The sequence below is a fragment of the Manis pentadactyla genome, chromosome 1 (assembly GCF_030020395.1).
Source record: "Manis pentadactyla isolate mManPen7 chromosome 1, mManPen7.hap1, whole genome shotgun sequence".
In the NCBI taxonomy this organism is placed as follows: Eukaryota; Metazoa; Chordata; class Mammalia; order Pholidota; family Manidae; genus Manis; species Manis pentadactyla.
In genome coordinates this window covers 91,440,593-91,458,915 of record NC_080019.1, presented here as the reverse complement: position 1 = coordinate 91,458,915, position 18,323 = coordinate 91,440,593, and the positions used below count along the sequence as shown (strand labels likewise).

Genomic DNA, 18,323 nt, shown 5'->3' with positions numbered 1-18,323 from the left:
TTTACTTTTGTGTATGGGGATAGACAATAAACCAGTTTCATTCTCTTGCATATAGCTGTCCAGTTTTGCCAGCACTAGTTTTTGAGAGTTGGCATTTCCCCATTGTATGTCCGTGGCTTCTTTATCATATATTAATTTACCATACATGTTTGGGTTTATATCTGTGCTTTCTAGTCTGTTCCATTGGTTTATGGGTATATTCTTGCACCAGTACCAAATTATCTTGATTACTGTGGCTTTGTAGTAGAGCTTGAAGTCAGGGAGCATAATCCCCCCAGCTTTATTCTTCCTTCCCAGGATTGCTTTGGCTATTTGGGGTCTTTTGTAGTCCCTTGTGAATTTAGAACCATTTGTCCTAGTGCATTGAAGAATGCTGTGGTATTTTGACAGGGATTGCATTGAATCTGTAGATTGCTTTAGGCAGGATGGCCATTTTGACAATATTAATTCTTCCTATCCATGAGCATGGGATGTGTTTCCATTCATTGGTATCTTCTTTAATTTCTCTCATGAGTGTCTTGTAGTTTTCAGGGTATAGGTCTTTCACTTCCTTGGTTAGGTTTATTCCTAGGTATTTTATTCTATTCTTTTTGTTGCAATTGTGAATGGAATTGTTTTCCTGGTTTCTCTTTCAGCTAGTTCATCATTAGTGTATAGGAATACAACACATTTCTGTGTATTAATTTTGTATCCTGCAACTTTGCAGAATTCAGATATTAGATATAGTAGTTTTTGAGTGGATTCTTTAGAGATTTTATGTACAATATCATGTCATATGCAAACAGTGACAGTTTGACTTATTCTTTACTAATCTGGATGCTTTTTATTTATTTATTTTGTCTGATTACCATTGTGAGGACCTCCAGAACTATGCTGAATAATAGTGGAGAGAATGGGCATCCTTGTCTTGTTTCTAATCTTAAAGGAAAAGTTTTCAGCTTCTGGCTGTTAAGTATGATGTTGGCTATGGGTTTGTCCTATATGGCCTTAATCATGTTGAGGTACTTGCCCTCTATATCCATTTTTTGAGAGCTTTTATCATGAATGAATATTGAATTTTGTTGAATGCTCTTTTGGCACCTATGGAGATGATCATGTGGTTTTTGTTGTTCTTTTTGTTGATGTGGTGGATGATGTTTATGGATTTTCGAATGTTGTACCATTCTTGCATCCCTGGAATAAATCCTACTTGATCATGATGGATGACCTTTTTGATGTATTTTTGAACTCAGTTTGTTAAAATTTTTTGAGTATTTTTGCAAATATGTTCATCAGGGATGTTGGTCTATGATTTTCTTTTCTGCAGTGTCTTTGCCCCATTTTGGTATTAGAGCGATGCTGGCCTCATAGAATGAATTTGGGAGTATTACCTCCTCTTCTACTTTTTGGAAAACTCTAACAGAATGGGTATTAGCTCTTTAGTAAATGTTTGATAAAATACAGTGGTGTAGCCATCTGGTCCCGGATTTGTTCTTAGGTAGTTTTTTGATTACCAATTCAATTTCATTGCTAGTAATTGGTCTGTTCAGATTTTGTTTCTTTCTGGGTCAGCCTTGGAAGGTTGTATTTTTTCTAGAAAGTTATCCATTATTTTAAGGTTATCCAGTTTGTTAGCATATAATTTTTCATAGTATTCTCTAATAGTTCTTTGTATTTCTGTGCTGTCCATAGTGATTTTTCCTTTCTTACTTCTGATTCTTTTATGTGTGTAGACTCTATTTTCTTGATCTAAGTCTGGCTAGGGGTTTATCTATTTTGTTTTCTCAAAGAACAAACTCCTGCTTTCACTGATTCTTTCTATTGTATTCTTCTTCTCAATTTTATTTATTTCTGCTCTAATCTTTATTATGTCCCTTATTCTACTGGCTTTGGGCCTCATTTGTTCTTCTTTTTCTATTTTCTTTGTGAGGCTAGACTGTTCATATGAGATTGTTCTTCTTTCCTGATGTAGGCCTGTATTGCAACATACTTCCCTCTTAGCACCACCTTTACTGCGTCCCACAGATTTTGCGTTGTTGAGTTATTATTGTCATTTGTCTCCATATATTGCTTGATCTCTGTTTTTATTTGGTCATTCATTCATTGGTTATTTGGGAGCATGTTGTTAAGCCTCCATGTGTTTGTGGGATTTTTTTGTTTTCTTTACATAATTTATTTCTAGTTTCATACCTTTGTGGTCTGAGAAGGTGGATGGAACAATTTAAATCTTTTTGAATTTACTAAGGCTCTTTTTGTGGAGCCTCAGTAAATTCAAACGTATTCTTGAAAACATTCCGTGTGCACTTGAGAAGAATGTGTATCCTGCTGCTTTTGAGTGGAGAGTTCTGTAGATATCTGTTAGGTCCATTTGTTCTAATGTGTTGTTTAATGCATCTGCCTTCTTACTTATTTTCTGTCTGGTTGATCTATCCTTTAGAGTGAGTGGAGTGTTGAATCCTAGAAAGAGAGCATTGCATTCGATTTCCCCTATTATTTATTCATTTATTTATTTTTATTTTGGTATCATGAATATACAGTTACATGAACACTGTGGTTACTAGATTCCCTCCATTATCAAGTCCCCACCACATACCCCATTTACAGTCACTGCCCATCAGCGTAGTAAGATACTAAAGAATCACTACTTGTCTTCTCTGTGCTATACTGCCATCCCTGTGACCCCCCCATACATTATGTGTGCTAATCATAATGCCCCTTTTCCCCCTTATCTTTCCCTTACCACCCATCCTCCACAGTCCCTTTCCCTTTGGTAACTGTTAGTCCATTCTTGGGCTCTGTGAGTCTGCTGCTGTTTTGAACCTTCACTTTTTGCTTTGTTCTTATACTCCACAGATGAGTGAAATAATTTGATACTTGTCTTTCTCTGCCTGGCTTATTTCTCCAAGCCTAATACCCTCTACGTTCATCCATGTTGTTGCAAATGGTAGGATTTGTTTTCTTCTTATGGCTGAATAATATTCCATTGTGTATATGTACCACCTCTTCTTTACCCATTCATCTACTGATGGACACTTAGGTTGCTTCCATTTCTTGGCTATTATAAATAGTGCTGCGATAAACATAGGGGTGCATCTGTCTTTTTCAAACTGGACTGCTGCATTCTTAGGGTAAATTCCTATGACTGGAATTCCTAGGTCAAAAGGTATTTCTATTTTTAGTTTTTTGAGGAACCTCCATACTGCTTTCCACAATGGTTGAACTAATTTACATTCCCACCAGCAGTGTAGGAGAGTTCCCCTTTCTCCACAACCTTGCCAACATTTGTTGTTGTTTGTCTTTTGGATGGTGGCGATCCTTACTGGTGTGAGGTGGTATCTCATTGTGGTTTTAATTTGCATTTCTCTGATGATTAGCAATGTGGAGCATCTTTTCATGTGCCTGTTGGCCATCTGAATTTCTTCTTTGGAGAAGTGTCTGTTCAGCTCCTCTGCCCATTTTTTAATTGGGTTATTTGCTTTTTGTTTGTTGAGGTACGTGAGCTCTTTTCATATTTTGGATGTCAACCCTTTATCAGATCTGCCATACTTTAGCATGCCTTTCTGTTCTATTGGTGGTGTCCTTTGCTGTTCAGAAGCTTTTCAGTTTGATATAGTCCCACTTGTTCACTTTTGCTTTTGTTTCCCTTGCCTGGGGAGATATGTTCATGAAGAAGTTGCTCATATTTATTAGTCTAAGAGATTTTTGCCTATATTTTTTTTCTAAGAGTTTTATGGTTTCATGACTTACATTTAGATCTTTGATCCATTTTGAATTTACTTTTGTGTATGGGGTTAGACAGTGATCCAGTTTCATTCTCTTGCATGTAGCCGTACAGTTTTGCCAATACCAGCTGCTGAAGAGGCTGTCATTTCCCCATTGTATGTCCATGGCTCCTTTATCATATATTAATTGACCATAAATGCTTGGGTTAATACCTGGAGTCTATATTCTGTTCTACTGGTCTATGGGTCTGTTCTTGTGCCAGTACCAAATTGTCTTGATCACTGTTGCTTTGTAGTATAGCTTGAAGTTGGGAAGTGAGATTCCCCCCTGCTTTATTCTTCCTTCTCAGAATTGCTTTGGCTATTCAGTGTCTTTTGTTGTTCCATATGAATTTTAGAACTATTTGTTCCAGTTCGTTGACGAATGCTGTTGGTATTTTGATAGGAATTGCTTTGAATGTGTAGATTGCGTTAGGCAGGATGGCCATTTTGACAATATTAATTCTTCCTACCCAAGAGCATGGGATGAATTTCCATTTATAAGTATCCTATTTAATTTCTCTTAGGAGTGTCTTGTAGTTTGCAGATAATAGGTCTTTCACTTCCTTGGTTAGGTTTATTCCTAGGTATTTTTTATTCTTTTTGATGCAATTGTGAATGGAATTGTTTTCCTGATTTCTCTTTCAGCTAGTTCGTTAGTGTATCAGAATGCAACAGATTTCTGTGTATTAATTTTGTATCCTCCAACTTGGCTGAATTCAGATATTAGTTCTAGTAGTTTGGCATGGATTCTTTAGGGTTTTTTAGGTACAATATCATGTCATATGCAAACAGTGACAGTTTGACTTCTTCCTTTCCAATCTGGATGCCTTTTATTTCTTTGTGTTGTGGCTAGGTCCTCCCGTACTGTGGGGAAAGTGGGAAACCTGGTCTTTTTCTCAATCTTAGAGGAAAAGCTTTCAACTTCTCACTGTTAAGTATGATGTTGGCTGTGGGTTTGTCATATAAGGCATTTACTATGTTGAGTTAGCTTTCCACCCCCACTACTAACCAGAGCACCATGCAATGTGCATTCATGCCCCAGAGCAGATCTCCAGGGCTAGGTGTTTAGCAGTCCCAGGCCTCCACTCCCTCCCTGCTTTTCTCTTCCTCCTGCTGGTGAGCTGGGGTGGGGAAAAGGCCTTGGGTCCTGCCAGGTCATGGCTTTAGGTATGTTACCCTGTTCTGTGAGGTCTGTTCTTTTCTCCAGGTGTATGCAGTCTCGTGCAGCCTTCTTTCCTGTTGCTCTTTCAGAATTAGTTATATTAATTATATTTTTGTATTACATGTTTTTGGAGGAGTTCTTTGTCTCACCTCTCATGCCGCCATCTTTAATCCTCCCCCTTTCATTTTCTTAACATCAACTTAGCCACCCAACCATGAATCTTTATTAGGTCCTCAGTCCTCACCAGACTATGACATTTGTTTGGCAGTTTTATTTCTTAATTTTCTCCATCTTTCCTTGCATGTTTGTTCAGTCTCAATTCTTACCATATTTTACATTTCTCTATAAGATGCTTTTGATTTTTAGAAGATGAGTAATAAGCAAAATTTTAAAAGGGAAGTATTGGAGTGGGAAGTTAGAAGCATATTATGAAATCATGGCAAAAAAAAAGTAAATCATGATTATTCTAATATGCTTCTGAACTTCCTGTCTAAAGGTTTTAAAAGGCTTCCATTTTTACTTTACTCTTCTGTTAAATTTATTTGTAATTTTTTAAACAAAATGTTGGTATTATTGAACTTAATTTCAGTTAGGAATATTATAAACTATCTAGTCTCTGATAATCTAATTTACATGTGTGGAAGGCAGCTTCTAAGATGGCCCCTAATGATCTCCATTCCCTTGTATTCATGCCCTCAAGTAATTCTCTCCCCTTCAGTATGGGCTGGTCTTAATTGATTGCTTCTAATAGAATACAAGAGAGGTGATGTTAATTCCAAAATTAGGTTTTTAAAAAGACTGGTTTCTGCTTGGGTGTTCTCCTAGCATGATGGCTCACTCTGGGGAAGCAATGCCATGCTGTGATGTAGCCAGGTTACAAACGGATTTTTGAGACCAGCTATCAGCCCCATGAAAGAACTTGGAGGTACATGCTCCACCAGTCAAGCCTTGAGATAACTGCAGCCCAAATAACTTGACTGCTGCCCCTTAAGAGGCCTTGAGTCAGAACCACCCAACTAAGCCATTTCTGGATTCCTAGCCAATAGAAATTATGTTATAATAAATGTTTGTTGTTTTAAGCTGCTAAATCACAGCAGCAGTAGATCACTAATATATGTTATATCTCAAAGAACACACTTAAACTGCCATCTTCAATTTTGTTGGTTTTCTCTATAATGACTGGAAGGGAGATTAATGCAAATCTGTAAAGATTAGATTGTCGGTCTGTTTTTGCATCATAAGAAAATATAGATTCTCTCCAAATTCTGTGACTATGTTTGGGATGGTATGAGTTAAAATATAAGCTTCTATGGCATAAAGCAAACACCCTCAATCAAGAGTGGTCTTATTCTAGAACAATTGAAACTGAGACACAAGAAGCCCAGGGAACTGTTGATCAGGAGATACTAGTCCATGCATTAAAACACTTGGGCCAGAGAAAACAAAGTCTGGTTTAAATGAGTACCTCTTCCCCTATCAAAGTCACTAGAGAAGAAGTTCAGAACTGCTCCTATTGATGTCCATGGAGATGCTTCTCTAAGCACATGCACCCAGGTGAGTGGAGGCTCCAAGAATGGTAAGCCACTATAGGGAAAATGTAAGTTTCTATGGCCATGATCCTCACCTGACCATAAACTACTTGACGTAATTGGCCTACTGTATAGCTAATGCCTACAGATATGCTAACAATGAGCCATTACTGTCAGCATTACTATATAGAAAGCTCCAACCAGCGCTCTCCCAGAGGCAGAGATGGAAACAGATTGTGAATGCCCTAGAGGCAGACAACTCCAGCACCCAACCTGCCACTATGGGAATAAAGCTTTGTATACACCCTTTTACCCCTAACATTCTGTTGTTGTTATTTGGTATCACAGAATCCAGAGTGAACTTCCCCATGGGCAATCCCCATCAGGCAAGAAATTTGGCATTATCAGCAGGATAAGAGATATAGTGCTGCAAATGTCTCCCTTGTCCCTTTGGGCCCTTAGTGGTTGTATTTGCTCCTCACCTAGGGCAGCCCATAAATAGGTACCCACACTGTGGTAGGTTTCAGAGGGGTGGAAGCAATGCAGGCACAGTGGGGAGTATGGTCTGCGACTGAGAAGGGTCTAAAGTGCCTCATGAATATAAGAGCATCTTACTGGGGAGTTTTATCTTTATAGCTAGCGCATGCTCCTCCAGTAGCACTATACACAGACCCCTCAGTAACCCCCAGAGAGAGAGAGGGGTAAAGGTATGGTATACTAGACCTGGACAGACCCCCTTCCTGCCATGGTCCTATCACAGGACCACTCTCTTGCATGTATCCTACCTGATGGACAAGATTTGCCTATGTTAGCATCATTAAAATGTGTCTTATTGCCCTTAAGGTTAACCTCCTCTAATGTCTTCATGGACTGGGCACATACACCAGCAAAAACTGCTACTTGCTGGGTGTGCATTGGGCTCCCTATCAGTACCGCTACTGACCTTCTGTGGAAAGTGTGAATCGTGAACTGGGACTGGTTTGAATACAGCTGGAATGACCACTTGGTGGCAATCGCTCTCCTCAGGCTTGAGGACAACTATTATCATCATAATTTTTGTTGTTACAAGGTTCCAGCTTTCTTGCACAGGGACCATTGCAGAAGATTGATTTCTCCTGTGAAAAGTCAGAGTCATGAACTCATCTGAGTAGAACTGGTCTGAATGCAGCTGGAATGACCACCTGGTGGCAACTCCTCTGGCGTGAGGATTATTATAGTTTTTGTTATCTGTATCATAATATTGTTATCTGTATGTTGCTGTCATCCTCTGTTGCTGTTGTGGAATCTAGTTACAATGCTCCAGCTTTCTTGCACAGGACCATTGTGGAAGATTGAGAGCACACAGATTGTGAGGTGAGAATCCAGGTGGGTGAAGTATAGGGAAAATGGAAGTTCCTATGGCCAGGATCCTCACCTGACCCTAAACTACTTGATGATGTAATTGGCCTACTGTGTAGCTAATGCTTACATGCCCTTTGTCAATGACCCATTATTGTCAGTGGTACTACATAAAAAGCTCCACCCAGTGCTCTCCACCCAGTGTTCTCCCTGGAGGCAGATGTGATTCCAGCACTTAACCTGCCGCCCATGAGAATAAAGCTTGGTATAAACCCTTTTGCTAACTTCTGTTGTTATTTGGTCTCACTGAATCCAGAATGAACTTTCCTGAGACACTGACTCTCCCAAGAAATGGTGGAAAGACCATCTAATATATAGGATAGCTCAAACTCAATAAACATTTATCATGTAAACTGTGTCAAGCACAGAGGTTGATTATTATTCTGCAGGAACTGAGAGTCTGAGAGAAGTGAGATTTTATGTTTTAAAACAGATTAAAAAGCATGTGTATTGTATTAATTTAGTATTGCTTCTGTAACAAATTACCACAACTTAAAACACCACAAATTAATTTTATCACAGTTCTAGAGGTCAGAAGCCCAGCATGGGTGTCACTGGGCTAGAATTAAGGCATTGGCAGGGCTCTGTTCCTTCTGGAAGCTGTCAGGGGGAAAACTGCTTCCTTGCCTTTTCTAGAGACTGCATGTGTTCCTTGGCTTGTGGACCCTTTCTCAATTTTCAAAGCCAGCAGCATAGAAAGCATCTTCAAATCTCTCACTGCATCTTTCATATTTAAAGGATCCTTTTGATTAAATTGAGTCCACCCAGATAATTAAGGTTAGATGATTAACAATCTTAATTCCATCTATAACATTAATTCCCCATTGCCATGTAAAATAATATATTCACAGGTTTTGAGGATTAGGACATGGGCATCTTTAGGAGGGCCATTATTCCATTACCACAAATACAGTCATAAAATCACATTAATTAAAGCAATTCCTAAGTGTTCCTGCCAGTCTGCATAAAATAGTCTTGTAAGATTGAAATGCTATAAAATACAGCCTATGATTAACCTGGCACTAGAATGCTGAATGGTATTTCCATAACTGCTTATTAAGACAGTAGATTATAGAACATAAATCTGAATTAGGACAAGACAAAAAGGATCCTGAAAGCATCATCTGAATAAGCATCCACACCAATGATAGCATTCTCTCCACTAATGGCCTGATTTGTAATGATTATTTCCTGGTATAATTCAAGGGGACTTTTGAGTTCCTTTCTCAGACTAATAAAATGACAATAAAGCTAAAAAAAACAGTAATTAGTGAATCCAGGCCAATGAAAACTATTTTCTCTTCTTAAGGTAGCTAAGAAAAGCTTCTATTATACTTCCCTTCTCCCTCCCCTAAAGCCCTTTCCTGACAATCTCCAGCTATTGTCTCCTTTCCTTTTGCACTTAAAATTTTCCAAGTCATATATACTTGTGTCCTTATAGCTCATTCACTGTATTTCTTTACAAATGCCTTTTTCCTTATCTCAACTCTGCATTAAAACTTCAAGGATTCCCGTTAATCTTCCAGTGATTGAAACTCAAAGATCATTCCTTTTCCTTCAATACTCAGCAGCATCTCTAACTTTGGGGCAATGCACTGGTCTCAGTCTTAGATGAATTTCTTCTTTAAATTCTCCTTTGATTGTTCATTTTCCTTGCCATTGCCTTGACAGAGCTTCCTGAGTGTCACATAGACTACTGCCATTTCCAAATGTTGATACCTTCAGACTTGAGGCAGCCAGTGGGGCCTGAGCCTGTCAAGGTTACTTGCCCAGGTTACTTCCGGTTTCCATCATTCTTCTCTGGTACCCCAAGGTGCTCTGCAAACATTTTCTAACTATGAATGACATTAAAATGTTGAAAGCACTGCCTCCTAAAGACACAGATGGTCCCTGACCTAGGATGGTTTAACATACTGATTTTTTTACTTTCACAATGGTGCCAAAGCAATATGTGTTCAGTAGAAACCATACTTAGAATTACGAACTTGGTAAGTTTCCCAGGCTCTTGATATGCAGTATGATCCTCTTCCAATGCTGGGCAGTGGCAGTAAGTGGCAGCTCTCAGTCAGCCATGCAATTACAAGGGTAAACAACCAATACACCTACAACCATTGTTTTTCAGTTTCAATATAGTATTCAAAAAATTACATGAGATATTCAACACTTGATTATAAAATAGGCTTTGTGTTAGATGATTTTGCCCACCTGTAGGCTAATACAAATGCAAGTGTTGTGAGCATGTTTAAGGTAGGCTAAGCTAAGCTATGATGTTCAGTAGGTTAGGTACATTAAATACACTTTTGACTTACAATATTTTCAATTTGCAATGGATTTATCAGGACATAACCCCATTGTAAGTGGAAGAGTATGGCCCAGTAATCTGCATTTTAGCAAGCATTTCAAATAATCCTAAAGTAGATGTTCCAAGGACCTCACGTGAATAAACACTATGCTCTTCAACCATTTTATCAGGGTCTTCTAGTTCAATTGCTGATTGTTTTGATGCAGTGGTCTCTATTTAATAAATATTAATGAATACCTATGTAAAACACACTGTGCCTGGCAGTGGGCATAGAGTCCTGAACTTCAGAGAGTGAAAGCCAATTTTCTTGAAATGTTTGCTAAAATGCAGATTACTGGGCCATGCTCTGAATATACTGAATCAATCACTGGGTGATTATCTCAGGAATCTCTATTCTAATAAGTACCTTCATTGATTTTTAAGCATGTTCAAGTTAAGTAGAATAGTCTACAGAGGGCAGGGAAAAGCATACTGGATAAAAGATAAAGCTCAAAGAAAATACAGATCTTCTTCCACTTCAATGGGGTTATGTCTTGATACATCCATTGTAAATTGAAAATATTTTAAGTCAAAAGTGTATTTAATGTACCTAATCTACCAAACATTATAGCTTAGTTTAGCCTACCCTAAATATGTAATACTTTCTGAAGTACTCAGAGTATAAATTACAAATGATGATAATTATTGAACATTTGACCTATTTCTATCCTAGTTTTAAACCGAGTATTTTCAACATTGTCTTTTTCTTTGGCCAGCTTTTCCTCTTTTTTTTTTTTTCAGCTTTTCCTCTTTGTGTCTCTATTTCTATTAAAGGCATAGTCATTATTCTCTTAAATCATCCAAGTCCAAATGTCAGGACGGATGTTGGGCAGGTTTTAATCTGTCCTGTGCTAGCTTCGAGAGGAAAGGGGTCAACTTAGCTTCCATGGTAAGAATAAAGGAAGTGGCAAGTGCTCAAATTCAATTTCCCTCCATCAAGAAAAGTTCAGGTTGGTTTATTTCTGAATTACAATTGCTTCTTCTACCTTACTATTTCCTTCCTGGATTTGAGCACAGTAAACTTATAGTAGTCCTGTATCTAAATGTCTATTTCACACTTAAATGGAAACAATGGCTTATCTGGGCATAAAAATCTACATTACTTCCCCTCTGTATTTTGAGGATATTGCCTCATTATTTTCCTTATTTGGTATCATTAGCCAATCTGGTTCTCATTCTTTCTAAGTAATCTATATACACCCTCGGAGCTTTATGATTCTTTGAAATTACATTATCATGGGTCCAAATGTAGAACTGAAAAAAAATTATCCTGTCAACTCTCAAATTTCCCTTTTCAATCTAGGTTCTAAGGATTTCTGGCTTTCATTAGTTCTAGAAATTTTCTTGAACTATTTCTTCAGGCATTTTTACAGTTGTCTTCTATCTGTTCTTCCTTCTTTGTAGAACTTTTCACCCCCTATGAGTTTGTGCTGCAGGTTGTCTTTGGTTTAGTTTCCCAGGTTACTAATATAGTCTTTGGTTGTGAACATTCTGCCTAGTTTATTTTTTTTTTAAGATCAAAATTTTACTTTCTGGTATCTCTGGTTAAGTTTTTTTTTTTAAGTGATTGTACTATTTTCTGATGTCTCTGAGGCTATTTCACATTTATCCACATATTTAACATTTTTGACACTCTTCTTTAATATCCAAGTTGCCATCTGACAACATTTCTCTTCACTAATGTTCTTGTTCTACAAGTACGCTTGCAACAATTCTTAGTTTTCTTTTATCTGAAAATATTTTCACTCTTTAAAGGATATTTTCACAAGATAAATGTAGCTTGAGTTTTTTCCTGAAGCACTTTAAAAATGTTTCATTAGTTGCAATATAACTGGGCTAAAAATTCAGCAACTAAATGTGGCTCACTTAAAGTGTTGCTCTTTATTTAAATAGGCATACATATATTTGTACATAAAGCAAATGCTAAAAAACATCTTTATTTTTTGAGTGACATGAACAAAAGGCTGCCTGTTGAAAGCATTAAAACAAAAGTGGGCTCACAGTCTGGATTTTGCACCTGTCTGAACCAAGTCTGGCTGAGATGAGTTCAACTCATGTCTACCCAGAACAGCAGCTGCTTGGAAATAAGACTTTATGATTTTTCTTGTTCAAGCTTGAATCCAAAAATCAAAAGCAAAAATCTCTTTTTATCAAAGCCAAAAATCTCTTGTGGTAGCAAAGAGTTGTTTTAAGTTTTTTAATTAACCTAAGAGTTTGTTCAGGTGAGAAGTTAATGGTTTTATATTTTTCTATTTATTCATATTATTCTCTTTTGAAAATCAAGGTTTTATCCTTCTAGGAAAATAAATTGGAAGTATAATGCTTTATAAATTTCATACCCTATAAACTAGTCATTTCATAAATTAGTACATAAACAAAGCAAAAATTTGAAATGTGGCTAAGAATTTTTTGAAAAATATTCTTTGAACATCCACAGGGGGCAGTATTTTGCAGACACTAAATTCATGCTTTAAAGATATCTAAAGACTAGGAAAATGCTTATGGTAACTATGAAGTTTGGTTTTGGTTTTGGAAAAAAATTTCATATATGGAAAATGGAAACAAATACACCAAAATAATGATAGTAGCTAAAATCATGGGTTGCATGGTTTCCTTTACCTAACCTTCTATAGTTTTTAGATTTTCAAAGAGAATGCATTTTCATTTAAATAAGGAAAAATGTACTTATACTAATGGCCATACTATCTCTTTCTGGATTGCTGAAAGAAACCACAACCAAATGGAATGACACCTGGCACCAAATACACTATTTCTCTCCACGTTATTTACCTATCACAAGTTAGGGAAAATAAACTGCTGCCTTTCCCCCGACACAAAAAATGTTAACTCTTTGACTCTGGATCATTTGGGAATAATTTCAACATAGGGCTGGTAATGTTTCACTTCAGAATAAGTTCCTGTTTGTAAGACTCTCCCAAAATTATATATATATTTTAGCCAGAGCTAAATATATATATATATAAATAATATATACAAATAAATACTTTAATATATATAAATACATATACATATTTTATTTAAATATATATAAATATATATAAATATATATATATATATACATATTATAGCCAGAGCACAATTTTATTTGGCCTGTACAAGAACACAGATATTTGTACTTCTAAGCAAAAAAGCATTACATTAATTTATTACATAAGGGTCTCTGATAATTGACATGGCAGTCCCACTCATCATGGGAAATTCTTTCCTTCCACTATACACAGCATTGGCAAAAGCTTAGCCAGATTGTTAATGGCTCTTTTGATCATAAAGAAATGTTCCCTAGATTCAATGAGGTATATGGGTCCATAGAGAAAATACATCAGGTGATCCAAGTCTTGAGACTAGAAATCAAGCATATAATATTCATAGGAGAATCTTGAGGGCACAGGTTATGACATCTGCACATTTATAATACAGTTCACAGGGCTGGGCATACAGTAGAAATCTAAGAAATACTTAAAGGATGAATTATATTTCCATAGGCCAATTCTATTGTCCCACTCTTCAGAAGCACAGCTTGAAATGGTGGTGTGGCAGAGCCTTTTATATTAAAAGAGTTGAGGAAAAACAGTTTGTTAAGTTCAGTTCCAGGTTCATCCTACTTTTGTGTGGCTATTTATCATGTTCATTGATAGAACTAAGCATTATGTGATTAGATGCTATCAAGTAGCATTCCTTGACCCAGCAACTATGTCATAACTGTGTTGTGCTTCTTGACTAACTCAATGGTTTGTACCTAATGCAGCACAAAACACCCCAAATGAATAGTCTATCTTAGAAGTTCTTTCTAGGTTTATAGTACCTTCTATCAAATAAGATTTTGATATCTGCCAAGTTCACTTATAAGAAATATCTATATTAAAATATTTATGAAAACAAATTTTTAGGTGCTAAAAATTACAGTAGCTATTAGGGGTCTTAATACAAAAGAGGACCCTGTAAATCAAAACCTTAAATTTTAGCTAAGTACTCTCAAGCTACCTTTATTGAATGATTATAATTTGAAGTTATGTGGCAGAACACTGGTTAGCACCAAACTATGTCATCTTGATATACCCTACCTCAGACTATATGTCTGAAAACAAATATTTAAGTAAACTTAAACATTCATTGTTACAAAGACTTACATGTAAGGTGATTTTGTTTTATTTCCTATCACAACACTATACTTAGTCAAGAAAATATCAATGACTTTTGTGCATGGAATACATTCACTTTCAACTCAGTGAACAGATCAAATCAGTGTCCCCCAACTACCTCCAAAGTGTAAAATAAATATAAATTTAAAAATAGAGATTATAAATACATAAGTTTTAACTCCTGCTGCAGGCAAGAAAATGGAAAAAGTAACACCTGTGAATACATGTAGGGGTCCTTTGATCAACAAATGGTCACTACACATATGGTGTCCATATGAAGAATTGGGTAGCTTAAGGAAGTGCTAATAATTTATGATTAAAAATAAGGCTGAGAACGGAGAAGACAAGTAGTGACTCTATACCATCTTACTATGCTAACGGACAGTGACTGCAATGGGGGTGGTGGGAGGGACTTGATAATAGAGGTGAATGTTATAACCACAATGTTGCTCATGTGAAACTTTCATAAGATTGTACATCAATGATACATTAATACAAAAAAAATAATAAGGCTGAGAGACTTGCCAACCTGTTTGTGAGCCTTAAATGTCTAATAGCTGAAAAGTGGTAATATAGCTATTCTTTGTAGACTTTAACAATCAGAATTTCATTTCTGCAGCTCAGATTTAAAGTTCACATCTGTACAAACTAGAAATTTCTAGACTGTACTAGCTATATGTAAACTTTTATATTAAATAATCCATGTTTTTTTAGGATGTAAGGTAGATGCCAAAACCTTAAATTTTGAGCTCAAATTCATTTTCCTGTCCATACAAATACGTTTTTATTTCTTCTTCAGCAAATGTAAATGGAAAGGGAAAGAAGTATTTTTGAGAGAAAACTGCATGGCAGGAAGTGCGAGCTATTTTTGCCTTTGTGTTTTAAACCAAATTACAAGTATTATTTGCTTACTTAGGTATAGATATATATGACAGCACACTATAACACTGAAACAACTTTGACTCTAAAACAAGATCCAACACCCACCACCCAACAAAAAAGCAGCAATAACACCAAACTCAAAAATACCACCTTTAAAGTTTCCCTTTAATTCCTTGATGAAACATTTAACATGTGCTGTTATGGAAAGATAAACATTGGAAATGAATACATTTTAATTCAAAACTATGTATTTTAGCTGTTTTTTAATCAAATCCTTTAAGCATTTGACAATTTGACCACAGTATTTTACCAGTCTCAAATTATTTAATATTTCTAATTTTATATCCAAAAAGTATGTTTTCTTGGTCTGCCCACTTCTGAGTAATGAATGAATTAGTAGTGTGTGCTTAAATTGATATTCTGAACTACCTAACGGATTATTTAGAAAAGGGTAGTGTTCAAATTAGAAAGCGCCAGCACCAACAATGGCATCTGTTGAATGCAATTAATTACTTTTAGCAATCACCTAAATACTAGATTAATTACAAGTCCAAGAGTAAAGAACGCCAGATGCTCATTAAACAATACTGAATACTTTTTACAGGTCAGACATTAAACTAGCCACCAGGAACCCAATGACCAGACAAAATGTTAGCAGTAGAGCTAGAATTTATATAAGAGACGGTGAGCATGGAACCCTCTGTGTTCAAGATGACTGGATGACTTAATGAGGAGTCTGTCACCTTTATGAATTCTCTTATATAACGTAATAAATAAATAAAAGGGGTGAATCAAATGGCAGATTACTTGACATAAATGTAAACTCACATATACTTTCTCCCTTATGTCCCCAAAGAATGTTTACTCCCTACACAGTTAACTGTAAAGCAAAGAAATCAGCAGCATGAGTCACTTTTATATACTTAATTACAATAAATTTAGCCTAAATTTTTGTGATATGGCTGTCGCATTTGAAGAAGGCTACAGAGACATCTGTTGGCATGTAGCTGACACGATGGTCCTTTCCATCTTAAGTATAAGCGAAGAGTGTTCTTTGATGTATGCCTACTATTTGTGGTCTGTTACTATTTCTGACCCTGACTCTTGAGTTCATTGCCTTTGCTCAGAAAGAGTCACCCAAGAGTTTAAATTACACTTTTGCTAGATCTTTTTTAAAAAGGTATTAATTATACATTCACGTTTAAGGCCACTGCCCTTTTTGATATAATCAAGGATAAGTACAACTCAAAAGTTGTCGTCATATTCTTAATTGTTACCCATTGTACAAATGTTACAATTACATAAGAAACACTGCAACTGCTCAAATTATCTACGGATATATTTAGTCCCTACTCTCAGAAGCTTTTAAGAGAGCAAAGCCTAATACAAAATTTGAAATGTGTTAAAATAACACTGATGGTTAAGTGTCCCAAGAGCTCCTAATCAAGTGAACTAAAACAGCAATAATAAATATGCTTGAGTTTATTCACCCCTTAATTATAATAACCCTTAGAATAAAATGTTATTTTTTCTATATTAATCATTTCATCTTTTCTACTGTTAATTATCTCTTCAATTATTGCTTTTATGTTGTTCAGTTTTAATACTAACACATTTAAGCCCATATATTTTCCTTTAAAAACAACAAAATCTATGGAGTAAACTGCCAACATCTTAATCTTAAAAAAAAAAAAGGTCTCCAAGTTGCATAGACAGAGAAGTTAAGAGATCAAAATAAACTAGGACACCAGGTCAGTTCAAACTTGGGCAAAAAATGACCACTCTTCCTGTCTTAGGAATTGAACTAGATTGTTATTACTTTTATATAATCGCCAAAGGAGGAACTTAAACACACACAGAAAGAAAACTGAATCATAATGGAACAATTTCTGGATGCCTTCTTCCTAAGGCATTACACTGTTTCACTTGGAAACGTTCTTAGGGCTGGCAATTGTTTACCTGAAGTGCTCTCTCTGCTTCCCTGCCCTATTTGTACCTTTGATAGAAAGAGGAGTCTCTTTCCAAACAAGGCTAGCTTTGTAACAAAGCAAGCAGAGAAAAGCGCGCATGGAAACCCACAACCACTCCAGGTAACAGCAAAACCCTCCAAGTTTGTTGTGCTCTCATGAAAATTTATGAAGAAAATGGTTTTAAAAATATTTCTCTTTTCAAAGAATTGTCATCTCATAGAACATTCGCTGCCCCTCATTTGGAAATGAAACAGGTGTGGAGACGTTCCTGTAAAGATAATTCTCATCAGAAGTTCCACGGAGATGGCAGTTCCCCTCATCTTGCAAAGCAGCTGCGAGGGCAAGACACTGGACGGGGGAAGCAGGCAGGGCACCCTTAGTCGGGCCAGGCTGAGCGCAGCCGGCACCCGGGTTTGTGTGTGTCGGGGTGCGGAAACCTGCTTGGATCTTTCCCCACCTCAGGCCCCCAAACCCTTCCCTTCCCTTCCCTTCCCTTCCCTTCCCTTCCCTCCCTCGTTCCCAAGTTCTCCCCACTTCACCTCCCGAAATCCTCCTCTCCCACCCTACGCCCCCAAGTCCTCTTATCCCTCAAACCGCCTCCTGGAGTCATTTGAATTTCCTCTCGCCCGTTCGAGTTCTAACCCGTTCTTTTCCGTTAATAAAGCTCCCCTCAAGATCCCTGAATTCCTGCACGACGGCGGGCTCTCGGCAGCCGACACTCACGAGAAGAAGGGATCATCCTCAAAGCTGCTGCTCAGCATCCCGAACATCCTGGCTCAGTCTCCGGCGGCGGCGGATGCAGATAGAAGACGGTGTAACTCGCCGCAGCCGCTACCGGAGCCTCCCTCCCCGTCGCACCCAACGCTCCTCTCCCGGTTTCGAGGGTGGTGCCTGCCGGGATAGGCGGCGCGTGACACCTAGCTGCTTTCCCATTGGAAGTTGGTCCGATGACGTCACCAAGCGGAGGCGGGAACAATGCGTCGCTGTCAGGGCAACTGCGATCAACACAGGGGAGGCGAGAGGTTTGGCCTCCCGCCAGCCAGGCAACCAACCCTTCGTGAAACCTCCTGAGCTACGAGATAGCTTGTTCTCATGGCTTCAGGAACACAGAAATTAGACCACCCTCTGTGTGACCTTG

At 37.3% G+C, this 18,323-nt stretch overlaps 1 protein-coding gene across 5 annotated transcripts in view; it reads right to left on the bottom strand.

Annotated features, from left to right (window-relative positions):
* Positions 1–18,069, bottom strand: part of MLF1 (myeloid leukemia factor 1) — a 35,338-nt gene extending 17,269 nt beyond the window's left edge. For 3 of the 5 annotated variants that reach the window (XM_036904101.2, XM_036904103.2, XM_036904105.2), the window contains exon 1: positions 17,909–18,069. In XM_036904101.2, the coding sequence (XP_036759996.2) occupies positions 17,909–17,955 (47 nt within the window). In that variant the 5' untranslated portion in view covers positions 17,956–18,069. The remainder of the gene's footprint in view (positions 1–17,908) is intronic. The other 2 variants (XM_036904104.2, XM_036904106.2) reach the window with 1 other exon arrangement.
* Between the last annotated feature and the right edge of the window lie 254 nt (positions 18,070–18,323).